We start from the raw sequence: 13790 nt of genomic DNA on the forward strand, positions 1-13790 counted from the left end.
TATAAACTGCTGCATGATATCATCTTTATATCAAAGTGTGTGAAATGACATATTGATTTAGACATGAATAAATGTACGTTTTTTGCGTATTTGCATTCTCTAATGGGTTAAGAAATTCCCTCTGGAACTACCTGTTTACATGGTTGACAGTTTCAGAATACAAAAGTGGTGTTAATCTTTGAATGTTCTGAAAAGATCTGTTAAAGAACTTAGCATTCATATCTTACTGTAGGATACAAACAGCAGCATGGGAACAATGAACCAAAGTTTATTCTTCATCCACATACAAGCGAGCAACAGTTGAGAACATAAACACAAGCATAGAAACAAACCGTGTATTAATACAAGCAGTTGCTGGCAGTAAGTAGGAACACAATATGTGAGCAAGTGCCTGCTGCACTGCACTTTTAAAGAGGAGGGATCTGGTAGACTGTGTGGCGGGTGCCGTATCATATACAGAAGTCATGTGGCCCAACGCAGGTGGCCCCTGGTCACTGGCCCGTGCAGATACCATTTGCAGAATATTCAGATACTAGCGTATCGGCAACCTGGTGCCATGCTGTATATCTGAGTATCATGTATTACATGCAGGGTTATAGCACCCCGCCTTCCCATCCCCCTCCACAGTGCAGAAATGGCACACTGCTGTTTCGGGTGTCGGAAAGACTGTTGAAACATCCATAGTCTGTGCGGCAGACGCTGGAGGCGATGACAGCAGTGGCAGGAGGAGATTCCGGGACATAAGCAGGGAGTACGGGCTGAAGTGTCTGTGGACACACATGCTGGCCACTCCCCCATGAAGTACCTTAAAAGAGGACTGGTAACAAGAGCACTGGTAGTATCTTGATGTCCAGTTCCTTGACATGGTGGTACTGTGCTGACAGTGAAGGCGCCAGCCACTCGGTCGAGGCCACTGGTGTTCAGGGACCCAAAGGCACTGACCCAGCTGGCAGCAGAATCACTGGTAGCAGCGAAGCATCGCAGGAAGTTCTGGCAGCAGGTGCCAGGGGGCTGGACCCTCGAGGAGAGGCAGGATGTAGCAACATACACAAGAAGGGCAGGTCCACCCCCACAGCAGGGACGCTCGCAGGGCAGACAGTTGCTGAGGGTGGAGGCGTTGATGGCAGACTTGTGGCCCTTGCCTTGTTGCAAGGACACAGTTGGTCATGGTGTTGTGCCACCTGCCCATCACTGGTGCACACCATACAGAAATGGAATGCCTCAGCAACTGTGGACCATGGCCGGTATCCACTTCAGTTGGCAGCTGAATCTCCAAGCCCAGACCATGGAGCCAGGAGCTAAGTGCGGTGAGGGTTGCTCCAACAGGAGTTGGTGAGGCGACGTGAGCAGTTGCAGGAGGGTGCATGGCCAGTGACCATGGAGCATCTCAGCCAGGCTTCAATCCCCATCAGCATAAACCTGTAGGAACTCGAGAAGTGCATCAAGGCGTTGTTGATGGAAGAGTCTACGACATACTACTTCATTTGAACCTTGAATTGCAGACAAGAATCGTGGAACAACTAAGACACAAACTGTCGACTGTTGTCTGTCACAAGTGTGTAAGGCATTCCTTCAATAGAAAAAAAAAATATAGAGAGGACCTGAATCATAACCACTGCTGACATCAAAGGACAGCCTCTAACATGTGGAAATTGAATGAAGTATCGACAACCAACAACCAGTAAGAATTTGGAGAACTTAGGAAGGGTCCTGCAAAATCAACATCCACGTATTCCCACGGATGATGTGGTGCAGTCAGGGAGAGAGTGTCACCCACAGTGCCAACGTTGGGCAGCACACTGATAGCAGGCCGCGACAAGATGTACAGTGTCACTGTCGATGCCAGGCCAAAATACGTGCTGAAGAGCCAATGACTTGGTAAGCAATGCCCCCCTCCCTCCCAATGCCCCTGATGGAGCGCATCCTGCTGTAGGGCAGCCGGAGTCACAATCCCAGGTGACAGCCTGTACTTAACTAAGAAAGGTGGTTTACCTAAAATGCTCAGAGTTCTTTGACATTTTTAGTGCGAGTCAGACCTGTGACTGCAGCAACATGACAATGTAAAGAATGCCGTCTTGAGAACTTCAAACCTCAAATACACAATTGATGGCAGAGAAAAGTGTGACTTGGCCAAGTTACATTTCAGCCCTGTAGTATGTAATACTTTGAACAGAGAGTGTAAGTTACATAAATGCTCTCCTGTGGATGCATGAATCACAACAATGTCATCTAGATAGTTGATGCAACCCAGAACGGGTGTTGTGAGTTGCTCCAAAAATGCTGAAAAATTGGGAGGGTGCTAGCCACAACAAACGGGAGGCGCTGATATTTGTACAACCTGAAGTGCATGTTAATCATGTTATTCACGTGGAGTTGTTTGGAATCCTCACCTCATCCAACAGAACCTGTAAATAGAAACATGCACACAAAATTCAAACTTTCGCAACCAATGGTTGCTTCATCAGGAAAGAGGGAAGGAGAGGGAAAGACGAAAGGATGTGGGTTTTAAGGGAGAGGGTAAGGAGTCATTCCAATCCCGGGAGCGGAAAGACTTACTTTAGGGGGAAAAAAGGACAGGTATACACTCGCACACATACCCATATCCAACCGCACATACACAGACAAAAGCAGACATTTGTAAAGGCAAAGAGTTTTGGCCGAAGCTCTTTGCCTTTACAAATGTCTGCTTGTGTTTGTGTATGTGCGGTTGGATATGGGTGTGTGTGCGAGTGTATACCTGTCCTTTTTTCCCCCTAAGGTAAGTCTTTCCGCTCCCGGGATTGGAATGACTCCTTACCCTCTCCCTTAAAACCCACATCCTTTCGTCTTTCCCTCTTTCCTGATGAAGCAACCATTGGTTGCAAAAGTTTGAATTTTGTGTGTATGTTTGAGTTTGTTTGTGTGTCTATCGACCTGCCAGCGCTTTCATTTGGTAAGTCACATCATCTTTGTTTTTAGATATATTTTTCCCACGTGTAATGTTTCCCTCTATTATATCCAGAACCTGTAAATAGGTTTCAGATAAATCAGTTTTGAAGAAAAACTGGCCCCGCAGTAAGTTTAGCCAATAACTCATCTGGACAAAGCAAAGGGTAGGTGTCAACAATACATTGTCTGTTAACTAAAACTTTAAAGTTGATGCAGAGGCAAATCTGACCAGTTGTGTTTTTTGTAACAGGCTGTATGGTCCCCAACAATGTCAGTGTGTCCAATTCTGATTTCACTTGATTATGCAAAGCCACTGGAATAGGGCACACACTGAAAGGTTACAGGTTAATGTGCACTACTAAATCAGTGACACAACCTATCCCATCTGAGAAAAGACACGAGAACACAGAGAATCTAATTACTGGTAAGGGACTTGGTTTGAAATGAGGTGCACCATATCTGAAATGCAAAAACCAAAACCATTGAAAGTATCCAGACATCATCTGGTACCAGCATCAGCAAATTTGTGGTACCAGCATCATCCAACGTCAAAAAAGTCAAGGACAAACCACAGATTTATACATAGTGGGAGCCATAAATTGCCTCAAAATTGGAATATGCTGCTTTTTGTAACTCACCAAACATTGAGTAACCAGCAACAATGCTGGAGATCCCAAGCTCATGTAAGTTTGTGATTTCAGTAAAGTCAATTCTGCATGTGTCCGTTTGTAGTCGGAACACTTTGTCCATCACTCTCAGTTCAGTTAACAATTATTTATGATTTGTAAGCACTGGAGACACACAGTTAACATCCATGTCCATGACTACAGAAGTGAACAGGAAATGACAAGCAGACTCTATATGTCCTTTTTTGTTACAATTGTTTCAAGTTGCCCAATGCTTAGGGCACGCGTCCCTGTCATTTTGCATGAAACAATATGGGTAAGATAGGAGTGTGGAGTGTTGCATTTGCTGTGGTGGTCGTTTGGCATATCATTGTCCAGTGGGGAATGGAGGCCACGTTTGTACGACTACCACACCCACGTAGGTCCACGTTTGTACGGCTACATTGACTGAGCCCCCAAGAACTGACTGAGATCTGATGACCAGGAACAGGAGCCATCACAGCAATATCAAATCAAACCACTGATGACCAGCAGTATGAGAGATGTCAAAAGATTGAGCAATATTTAACACTTCAACCAATGCACCGTAGTGTGCATGGATGCACCTCCTTGTCCAGGGCCAACTGAATGATTGTATCACAGACCAAAGAATCGGCATATGAGTTATAAGAATTGGTAACAAACTCATATTTGTGACTGAGGCAGCGGAGATTGGGCGCCCAGGCCGAATAGAACTGGTGAGGCTGCTTATGACAACAGTAGAACTCAACGTGTGCTGCAATGACATGCTTGTGTTTATGGTGATAATTTGACAACAACATACCCATTCCATCGAACAAAAGTGACGCCGATTTCTGGAATGGGACTAACTGGCACAACAACTGATGGATCTGAGGAGAAATCCTAGAGAGGAAAAAGGCCTTACACATTTGCATCAGTGACACCAAAAGCGAGGAAGTGTTGCCGATGCTGCTTTTCGTACTCCTCCCAGTCTTTGGCTGCATCTTCGTTAGGGGGAAGCGGCAGCAGATACGTTGATGGCAGGGAAGCCTGCATAGTCAGTGTAGCTGACAAGTTCATGATAGCAACATTAAGAGCCTGCTGCTGCTCAAGGGGAGATTGGAGCACTGCCTCTGCAGGCAGAAGAACCAAAGGAACAGACAGACTGAGCACATGGAAGTGAACACTATGCTCCTCGCCAGTTGTATCATACTGTAAGACACAAACAGTAGAATGGCCACAATGAATCAATGTTTCTTCTACATACAGATGAACAACAGCTGAGAACGTAGACACAGACATAGAAACAATCCACAAAGAGGAGGGCTCCGGTAAGTGGTGCGGCGGATGCTGTGCCATGTGTACCGGTCATGTGACCCACCACAGGTGGCCTCTGGTGGCCAGTCCTCGCAGATGATGTTGGCAGCAGAATATCCAAGTTTTACATACAGGGTTAAAGAACTATTCCATGATCTGTTTTTACAGTACATATACACGTTAATGTCCTTTGTCATTGCCACCATTTATTCCCTCAAAAGCAAGATTATAAATTCCTAGCTATCAACAACTTCTGCAAATACTTAGTGGGTGCAGTATTAGTAAAGGTAGAAATATCATAGATGATTTCATGTCTACACAGTTTTAATTACCTTCATGTAACATAGTTTGAGACTATGTTCAGTCATTTATTTTTATTATTTTTATGAGAGATAACTTTAATGATACATTTGGAAACGCTCTTACAAAGGGGAATCATGAAGTTTTAATTATCACCTCAATTTGAAAAGAAAAACAGAAAAAAAGTTATTAAAGTTTTTGGATGCTTTCCAGTACATGCCTGCAGTTCTGGTACATATTATAATCCTCACACCACAGTAATTAGCACACTGCTATTGGAGCCAAAAAAAATTATACACTCCAGTGATCAAGTGGAGAATCATGCAGTAATTCATCTTTGGCAGCATCAGAAATTTTGCAGCTGTGTCAGGCCAGTCCAGTTGGCTAAAGAAGTGACCTAGATTGCCCTGATGCAGCTGCAATATTTCTGCTGCTGCCAAAAACAAGTTACCACACCATATTCCCTTTCATCAATGGCTGTGCTCCTCTAGCAGCATGCTAAGGTAATGTAATGTCATTATTTTGGAATGTACTGCAACTCTGCTTCTATCTGCAAACAAAAAATTATTACCGACATTATTTTTTGAGGTAATAGTTGAAACTTTATGGCTTTTTGTTGTAAGAATGTTTTTCAATGGTATTCTTATAGCAAATATTTCCTTTATAATATGGTTTAAACTAGAACTACAATATTATATATAAGTTCATAATTTTGATTAATTTTGTACCATTTCATTTAATTAAAATGTACATCTTTGGTATTTTCCACATACCAGATGTTCCTCTACATGGACCCTGGCAGTAACAAGTAATGCCACTATATAGGGATGCTACTGAGCAGTTGATTAATTAGCTATTTGTCTGTATCCTATGACCAACGGCTAAACTACTATATTCTAGTTCTTCTTTATGTGCCTGTTTCCTGCTTAATGCCTACACTAGCCAGGGATCTGCATGCAGTGCTTTGTGTAATTTTTTTTTAAAGTGTAATGTACTATCATAGAATGTCACTAGACTATGACTGGAATACTTACATTTTTGTAATACATTGTGGGGCAAATAAAAGTGGCCCAGAGAACAGAGTTCCAGGGTACAAAGACACAGCAGAGGACACAAAATATAATACTAATCTGACAATAGCAGATGTTGAAAGTAACTACAATTCATCTCTTGGCAATTTTGGCCTCTGGACAGCAAGTTGCTGAAGTCAGATCATTGCTGGATGGCTGGAATAGCTGCAGTCTCATCAGAAATGTTCTGCTGCAGTTCTTGAAGACTGATGATTGTTGTGATACACCTCAGACATGAGAGTTCCCCACACAAAGTAATAACACACTGACAGATCAGATCATCTAAGTGGCAAGCTAGGCCACGACATAATGACCTCTGCTGAAAACTCAGTCAGGCTGTATGGGCATTTGCTCCATTTTGTTGGAAGTAACTGTAGGGCTTTTCGCCCTCCATTAATGCTGCAACAAATGGTTTCAAAATTTTGCCATGACAGTGCGTCAAAATCAGAGTCTGGTGAAAGAAGATGGGACCAATAATGCTGTGTGCAGACATTGCACACCAAACCCCAACCCTTTGATTATGCAATGGTGTTTTGTGGAGGTTATATGGATTCTCCGCTACCCAGAACCTGTGATTCTGTGAGTTGACGTAACCACTCAGGTGGAACCAGGCTTTATCAGATATAAAAAATAGATACACATCCAAGACGTTCGTTGTTATTTCAATGAACAGCATCTGCTGATTTTAATGCATGAATGACAAATGCACGGTAGGAATGCACATGCAGGTCTAGGTGGAGTATTCGTCTGCATGATAGATGTGATATGCCGGTCTCTTGCGACAGGTGTCAGATTGATTTGGTAGGAGTCTGAAGCATTTTCTGGTAAACCACAGCCACAATGTCCAATGTGCAGGCATGTTTCAGGTTGTTTTTTGATTTTTTTTTCAAAACAGATTTTATTTGAAGCTGTTTTTGGACTAAGCTTTGCATGGCACTCTTTGCTGGCATTTTGACACTATTACACTTCCCAGCAAACAACTGACCACACCATTTCCATGGCTTTGTTGCCACATAACTTTGCATTACAAACACCTGCTGCTCCACTGTGAGTACCATTGAGTGCTCCACTGATACTGGCATAGCCCACACTATGCTCTGAACTGGAGTGGATCAAGTGGCAGACATACATGTGGTGTGCACACCACAGGGTGTGGTTATGTGCATACATTCATGTCCAGTCATATCCACTCGTCTGGGCCACTTTTATTTGTCTCACGCTGTATAAGAACAAAACCACGTATTAAAATTTTAAAAAAAATTAAAAAAAGTTAGGCTGAATGGAAGCTTTAGCAGCATAACATAGATTACTTATTAAAATTATTATTATTTATCTTGGATATAATGTTTAGGACATATGCCTTGAGCTAAATAATTACAATATTTCATAAAATTTCTTCTTTGCTTCTGTACCAGTTTCATTTTATGATATGGCCATGAATAAAGTATTACTAAATACTGCTTGTCAAGTTAAGTATTTTACCAAACAATCTGACTTTATGGTACTGGACATGATGCATTGCTACTGATGTGTCAGCTATGAGTGAAACTGTTGCATTGAACTGGGAGAGAAATTTAGATTGTCAAGTGTAGCAAATAAAATTTCTAAGTCAACAATGTCAAATGCTTTGCTGAAGTGTAAGAGTCAAATGATAGTTCTCTTGTCTATCCGTGGTAAGCTTCAGGTCATCTGTTACTTTTATGAAAGCAGATGTTGTGATGCTGTGTGTGCAGAAAACTGATTAATATTCATGTAGAAGGTTGTCTATATTTAAGAGTCATCACTACTCCTTTATGTTCTTTCTGCTTTTCCCTGGAGTCCTGAACAGTCTGAGATTAATGTATATATGCTGTCATTCCAGCTCGTCACATTTCTTGATCATCTTCTGTTCAAGTAAATGTGCTTTAGCCTCAGTTTATTGAGGACAGACCATGCTCATGATCATCTCCAGAATTTCCTGTATTTTGTCCATCACTGCTACAGTGACAGCACTGGTGATGATGCAGCTCATGGTGCTGGCCAGTCCCCAGTGGGTCTCGCTGGGATGGCTGCTGGCAATGCAGTGTTTTTTTCCATTTTTAAATGTAGTTCCACTTTACCGATATTCAAAGCGAAATGCTAATGCAACACCAGAAACTTAGTTCTCAGATATATTGATTAATCTAAGAGCATAACAACATCTTTGGATTTCAAGTGAACTTGCAAGTTAGTCACTAGCTGTTGTCACGGACTATCTCCATGATATGATAGTGGAGTGGATCTTTCCATTTCTCATAACAACATTCAGCTTCTAGTGTGTTTATCACATAGTCTTTCTACCATGAGAGTCTTGAAAAAATAATTTTGTGATCAGTTTCATACAACAAGGGTGACAAGTAAGCCTGCCGATTAGACAACAATGAGTTTTTATGACTTTCTGACTGATTAAAACTGTGTGCAGACAGAGACTTCAACCAGGAAAACTATGACTCACAGGTAATGCTCTCAACTGAGCTATTGAGGTAGAACCCAACCCCACAGCTTCTTTTCTGGCATTGCCTCTTCTCCAGCAGAAGTAAAACTGGGAGTATGTTTCATGAGTATGTCCAGATAGTTCAGTTGCTGAGATCAGTGTGAGCATTGCTCATAAAAGCTAATTTTCTTTGTTTGAATCCCATCTAACACAGTTTTAATCTTCCATGATGTTTCAAAACCATGAACTCCCTGCTGTAGAGTGCCTACATTCTGGAGATTTTATTTGCCCCTCTGTAACTCTCCTTGCTTACTGTAACTTTGATAAGGAGACGATTGCATCGTTAGGAGAGATTAAAGTTGGAACTCACATTCAGTAGCTTGTAAAACCAACCACATGATAGTGATGTATTTATTTATTACAATAAAGAACAAAGTTAGGTTGATGCTATAATGTAATGACCAGCTGGAATTTGATCTCAGGAGTACATCAGTTGCAGTAGGCAGTATTTTAGCAGTTTGTATTTTATTTCCTTCCAAGAACATAAACATAATTTTATCTGTGTTCCTATCATTCGATTTTGCGTATTTTAAAGTTCTGTGACAGTTGATTTATCAGTATTACTCTTGAAATGTCAATAATTGAAAAGAAAAAGTTAGATATATCTGCCTGTTTCAGAATCACAAATTGCAAGTACAGTCGCATAGGTTGCCCTTGGCGAGGTCCATTTCATGAAGAGAGCTCACATGAGGCGACTTGCACTCACCCACATCGCTCAGGAGCAGAAGTTATGGACGCCCTCCAAGATATTGACCAGAAACGTGAGGAAGAGAAAAGACTGTATGACAGTATCTTTGATCTCCTGTCCTGCGAAAAAATCAGCTTTCAAGGTACATAATTTAACTTGTATATTGTATCCAGATTGGTGTAAGCATTCATCAGTTCATAAGTAGAACAAATTTTGGAGTCAGTCATGCACTATGCATCTTTAATGCTCTGCGGTCCCATGTCCCATCCAGAGGGGCTTCTTAATTTTACAGATGTGGTTCTGCTACTGCAGCTGCCGCCGCCCCCATCCCTCTCATTCCCCTCTTGCCCCTAGAACTCTCGTGCCTAAAATCTTCGTACCATGGTGCAAGCACTTTGTTGTTGTGATACTGAATTCATGTACCATTTATTTACCGTAGATTTTCGAGAATACCACTAGATGTGCTTTATTTCTAACATGAGCATGTCAGTTTTATTACTGTTTTGCAGTGACTGGAAAACTGTCATCAGTGACGTGGTGTTTACATCAATGTGTGCTCATTGAGAAACTTCATAGTTTGAGTGATGTGACATGCTGGGGGAAAAATGATCTAGGCAAAATGATGCTGATTCTTGTGAATGATTACAGTAGTGAGCACAGTGAAGTAATATATGATGAACAAAATACTGGTGGTTGGAGAGAACTGCAGATCACAGATAGGTTCTATGCAAGTATCATTTTTGGTGATGAACTGAAAGAAAAAAGAAAGAATTGGAAGGAATTGTTTGTATTAAGTAGGATGGCTCAGGCCATTGCTCTGATAAAAGTGGAGCACAGTATAAGCAGTTACTGTGCAATGTTAAAAAAACAAACAGCAGTCAAAATATACATGAAGAGAAAGGAGCCATCATTGTATTTCCTGCTACAATTTTGATAGGGAATCTATGATGTGGTAGAGAAATATATTTTTCCTGGTTGCATAATGTCAAGCAAGGTAAAAAACAATGTTATAGTATACAACAAGTGTACAGCTATGAATTGGAATATTAAGTTCTGTATAAGTTTTCTACAAGCAATTCCCTTCCATTGAGACATTTCTCTTATTACCGCAGTTTTTCACTACTAGCAGCAATTAACAACTTCATGTTATTCATCAATTATAGGTAACTGGTACATTGAATAATGATGTCAAAAAGTGAACCTGTGAAGTCAGTCATACCAGACTTTCAAATCTAATAATTTCATGTGTAAAGTGATTTGTATTGTAGTATTTGCTGTAAACCTAGGCATAACTTTTTTGACATCTCAAGTTCATTCACAATCATGTTACCCCAAATTTCAACACAGCAGCAAGTTTAAATTAAGAATGTTGTTGTGTCTTCACTCCTGAGACTGGTTTGATGCAGCTCTCCATGCTACTCTATCCTGTGCAAGCTTCTTCATCTCCCAGTACCTACTGCAACCTACATCCTTCTGAATCTACTTAGTGTAGTCATCTCTTGTTCTCCCTCTACGATTTCTAACCTCCACACTGCCCTCTAATGCTAAATTTGTGATCCCCTGATGCCTCAGAACATGTCCTACCAACCGGTCCCTTCTTCTTGTCAAGTTGTGCCACAAATTTCTCTTCTCTCCAATTCTACTCAATACCTCCTCATTAGTTATGTGATCTACCCATCTAATCTTCAGCATTCTTCTGTAGCACCACATTTCGAAAGCTTCTATTCTCTTTTTGTCCAAACTATTTATCGTCCATGTTTCACTTCCATACATGGCTACACTCCATACAAATACTTTCAGAAACGACTTCCTGGCACTTAAATCTATACTCGATGTTAACAAATTTCTCTTCTTCAGAAACACTTTTCTTGCCATTACCAGTCTACATTTTATATCCTCTCTACTTCAACCATCATCAGTTACTTTGCTCCCCAAATAGCAAAACTCCTTTACTACTTTAAGTGTCTCATTTCCTAATCTAATTCCCTCAGCATCATCTGACTGAATTCGACTACATTCCATTATCCTCATTTTGCTTTTGTTGATGTTCATCTTATATCCTCCTTTCAAGACACTGTCCATTCCGTTTAACTGCTCTTCCAATTCCTTTGCTGTCTCTGAGAGAATTACAATGTCATTGGCGAACCTCAAAGTTTTTATTTCTTCTCCATGGATTTTAATACCTACTCCAAATTTTTCTTTTGCTTCCTTTACTGCTTGCTCAATATACAGATTGAATAACATCGGGAAGAGGCTACAACCCTGTCTCACTCCCTTCCAAACCACTGCTTCCCTTTCGTGCCCCTCGACTCTTATAACTGCCATCTGGTTTGTGTATAAATTGTAAATAGCCTTTCGCTCCCTGTATCTTAAGATTTCTCTAAATCTACAAATGCTAGAAATGTAGGCTTGCCTTTCCTTAATCTTTCTTCTAAGATAAGTCATAAGGTCAGTATTGCCTCACATGTTCCAACATTTCTACGGCATCAAAACTGATCTTCCCCGAGTTCGGCTTCTACCAGTTTTTCCATTCGTCTGTAAAGAATTCGCGTTAGTATTTTGCAGCTGTGACGTATTAAACTGATAGTTTGGTAATTTTCACATCTGTCAACACTTGCTTTCTTTGGGATTGGAAGAATTATATTCTTCTGGAAGTCTAAGGGTATTGTGCCTGTCTCATACATCTTGCTCACCAGATGGTAGAGTTTTGTCAGGACTGGCTCTCCCAAGGCCGTAAGTAGTTCTAATGGAATGTTGTCTACTCCTGGGCTGTGTTTCGACTCAGGTTTTTCAGTGCTCTGTCAAACTCTTCATGCAGTATTGTGTCTCCCATTTCATCTTCATCTACATCTATATCCTCTTCCATTTCCATAATATTGTCCTCGAGTACGTCACCCTTGTATAGACCCTCTATATACTCCTCCCACCCTTCTGCTTTCCCTTCTTTGCTTAGAACTGGGTTTCCATCTGAGATCTTTGATATACATACAAGTGGCTCTCTTTTCTCCAAAGGTCTCTTTAATTTTCCTGTAGGCAGTATCTATCTTGCCCCTAGTGAGATAAGCCTCTACATCCTTACATTTGTCCTCTAGGCATCCCTGCTTAGCCATTTTGCCCTCCCCGTCGATCACATTTTTGAGATGTTTGTATTCCTCTTTTGCCTGCTTCATTTACTGCATTTTTATATTTTCTCCTTTCATCAATTAAATTCAATATTTCTTCTGTTACCCAAGGATTTCTACTAGCCCTCGTCTTTTTACCTACTTCATCCTCTGCTGCCTTCACTACTTCAGCCCCCAGAGCTACCCATTCTTCTTCTACTGTATTTCTTTCCCCCATTCCTGTCAATTGTTCTCTTATGCTCTCCCTGAAACTCTGTACAACCTCTGGTTCTTTCAGTTTATCCAGGTCCCATCTCCTTAAATTCCCACCTTTTTGCAGTTTCTTCAGTTTTAATCTACAGGTCATAACCAATAGATTGTGGTCCGAGTCCACATCTGCCCCTGGAAATGTCTTACAATTTAAAACCTGGTTCCTAAATCTCTGTCTTACCATTATATAATCTATCTGATACCTTTTAGTATCTCCAGGATTCTTCCATGTATACAACCTTCTTTTATGATTCTTGAACCAAGTTTTAGCTATGGTTAAGTCATGCTCTGTGCAAAATTTTACCAGACGGCTTCCTCTTTCATTTCTTACCCTCAATCCATATTCACCTACTATGTTTCCTTCTCTCCCTTTTCCTACTCTCGAATTCCAGTCACCCATGACTATTAAATTTTCGTCTCCCTTCACTACTTGAATAATTTCTTTTATCTCATCATACATTTCATCAATTTCATCATCATCATCTGCAGAGCTAGTTGGCATATCAACTTGTACTTCTGTAGGAGGCATGGGCTTTGTGTCTATCTTGGCCACAATAATGCGTTCACTATGCTGTTTGTAATAGCTTACCCGCAATCCCATTTTTTATTCATTATTAAACCTACTCCTGCATTACCCCTATTTGATTTTGTATTTATAACCCTGTATTCACCTGACCAAAAGTCTTGTTCCTTTTGCCACTGAACTTCTCTAATTCCCACTATATCTAACTTTAACCTATCCATTTCCCTTTTTAGATTTTCTAACCTACCTGCCCGATTAAGGGATCTGACATTCCATGCTCCGATCCGTAGAACACCAGTTTTCTTTCTCCTGATAAACAACGTCCTCTTGAGTAGTCCCCGCCCGGAGACCCAAATGGGGAACTATTTTACCTCCGGAATATTTTACCCAAGAGGACACCATCATCATTTAACCATACAGTAAAGCTGTATGCCTTGGGAAAAATTACAGCTGTA

The 13790-nt window shown here is 41.0% G+C and overlaps 1 protein-coding gene across 1 annotated transcript in view; it reads left to right on the forward strand.

The window, feature by feature from the left end:
- Positions 1–13790, forward strand: part of LOC124797998 (cysteine and histidine-rich protein 1 homolog) — a 53016-nt gene that overhangs the window by 12011 nt on the left and 27215 nt on the right. Inside the window, exon 3 of the mRNA XM_047261187.1 lies at positions 9372–9583. Within this exon, the coding sequence (XP_047117143.1) occupies positions 9372–9583 (212 nt within the window). The remainder of the gene's footprint in view (positions 1–9371; positions 9584–13790) is intronic.

This window comes from Schistocerca piceifrons, chromosome 5 (genome assembly GCF_021461385.2).
Source record: "Schistocerca piceifrons isolate TAMUIC-IGC-003096 chromosome 5, iqSchPice1.1, whole genome shotgun sequence".
Classification (NCBI taxonomy): Eukaryota; Metazoa; Arthropoda; class Insecta; order Orthoptera; family Acrididae; genus Schistocerca; species Schistocerca piceifrons.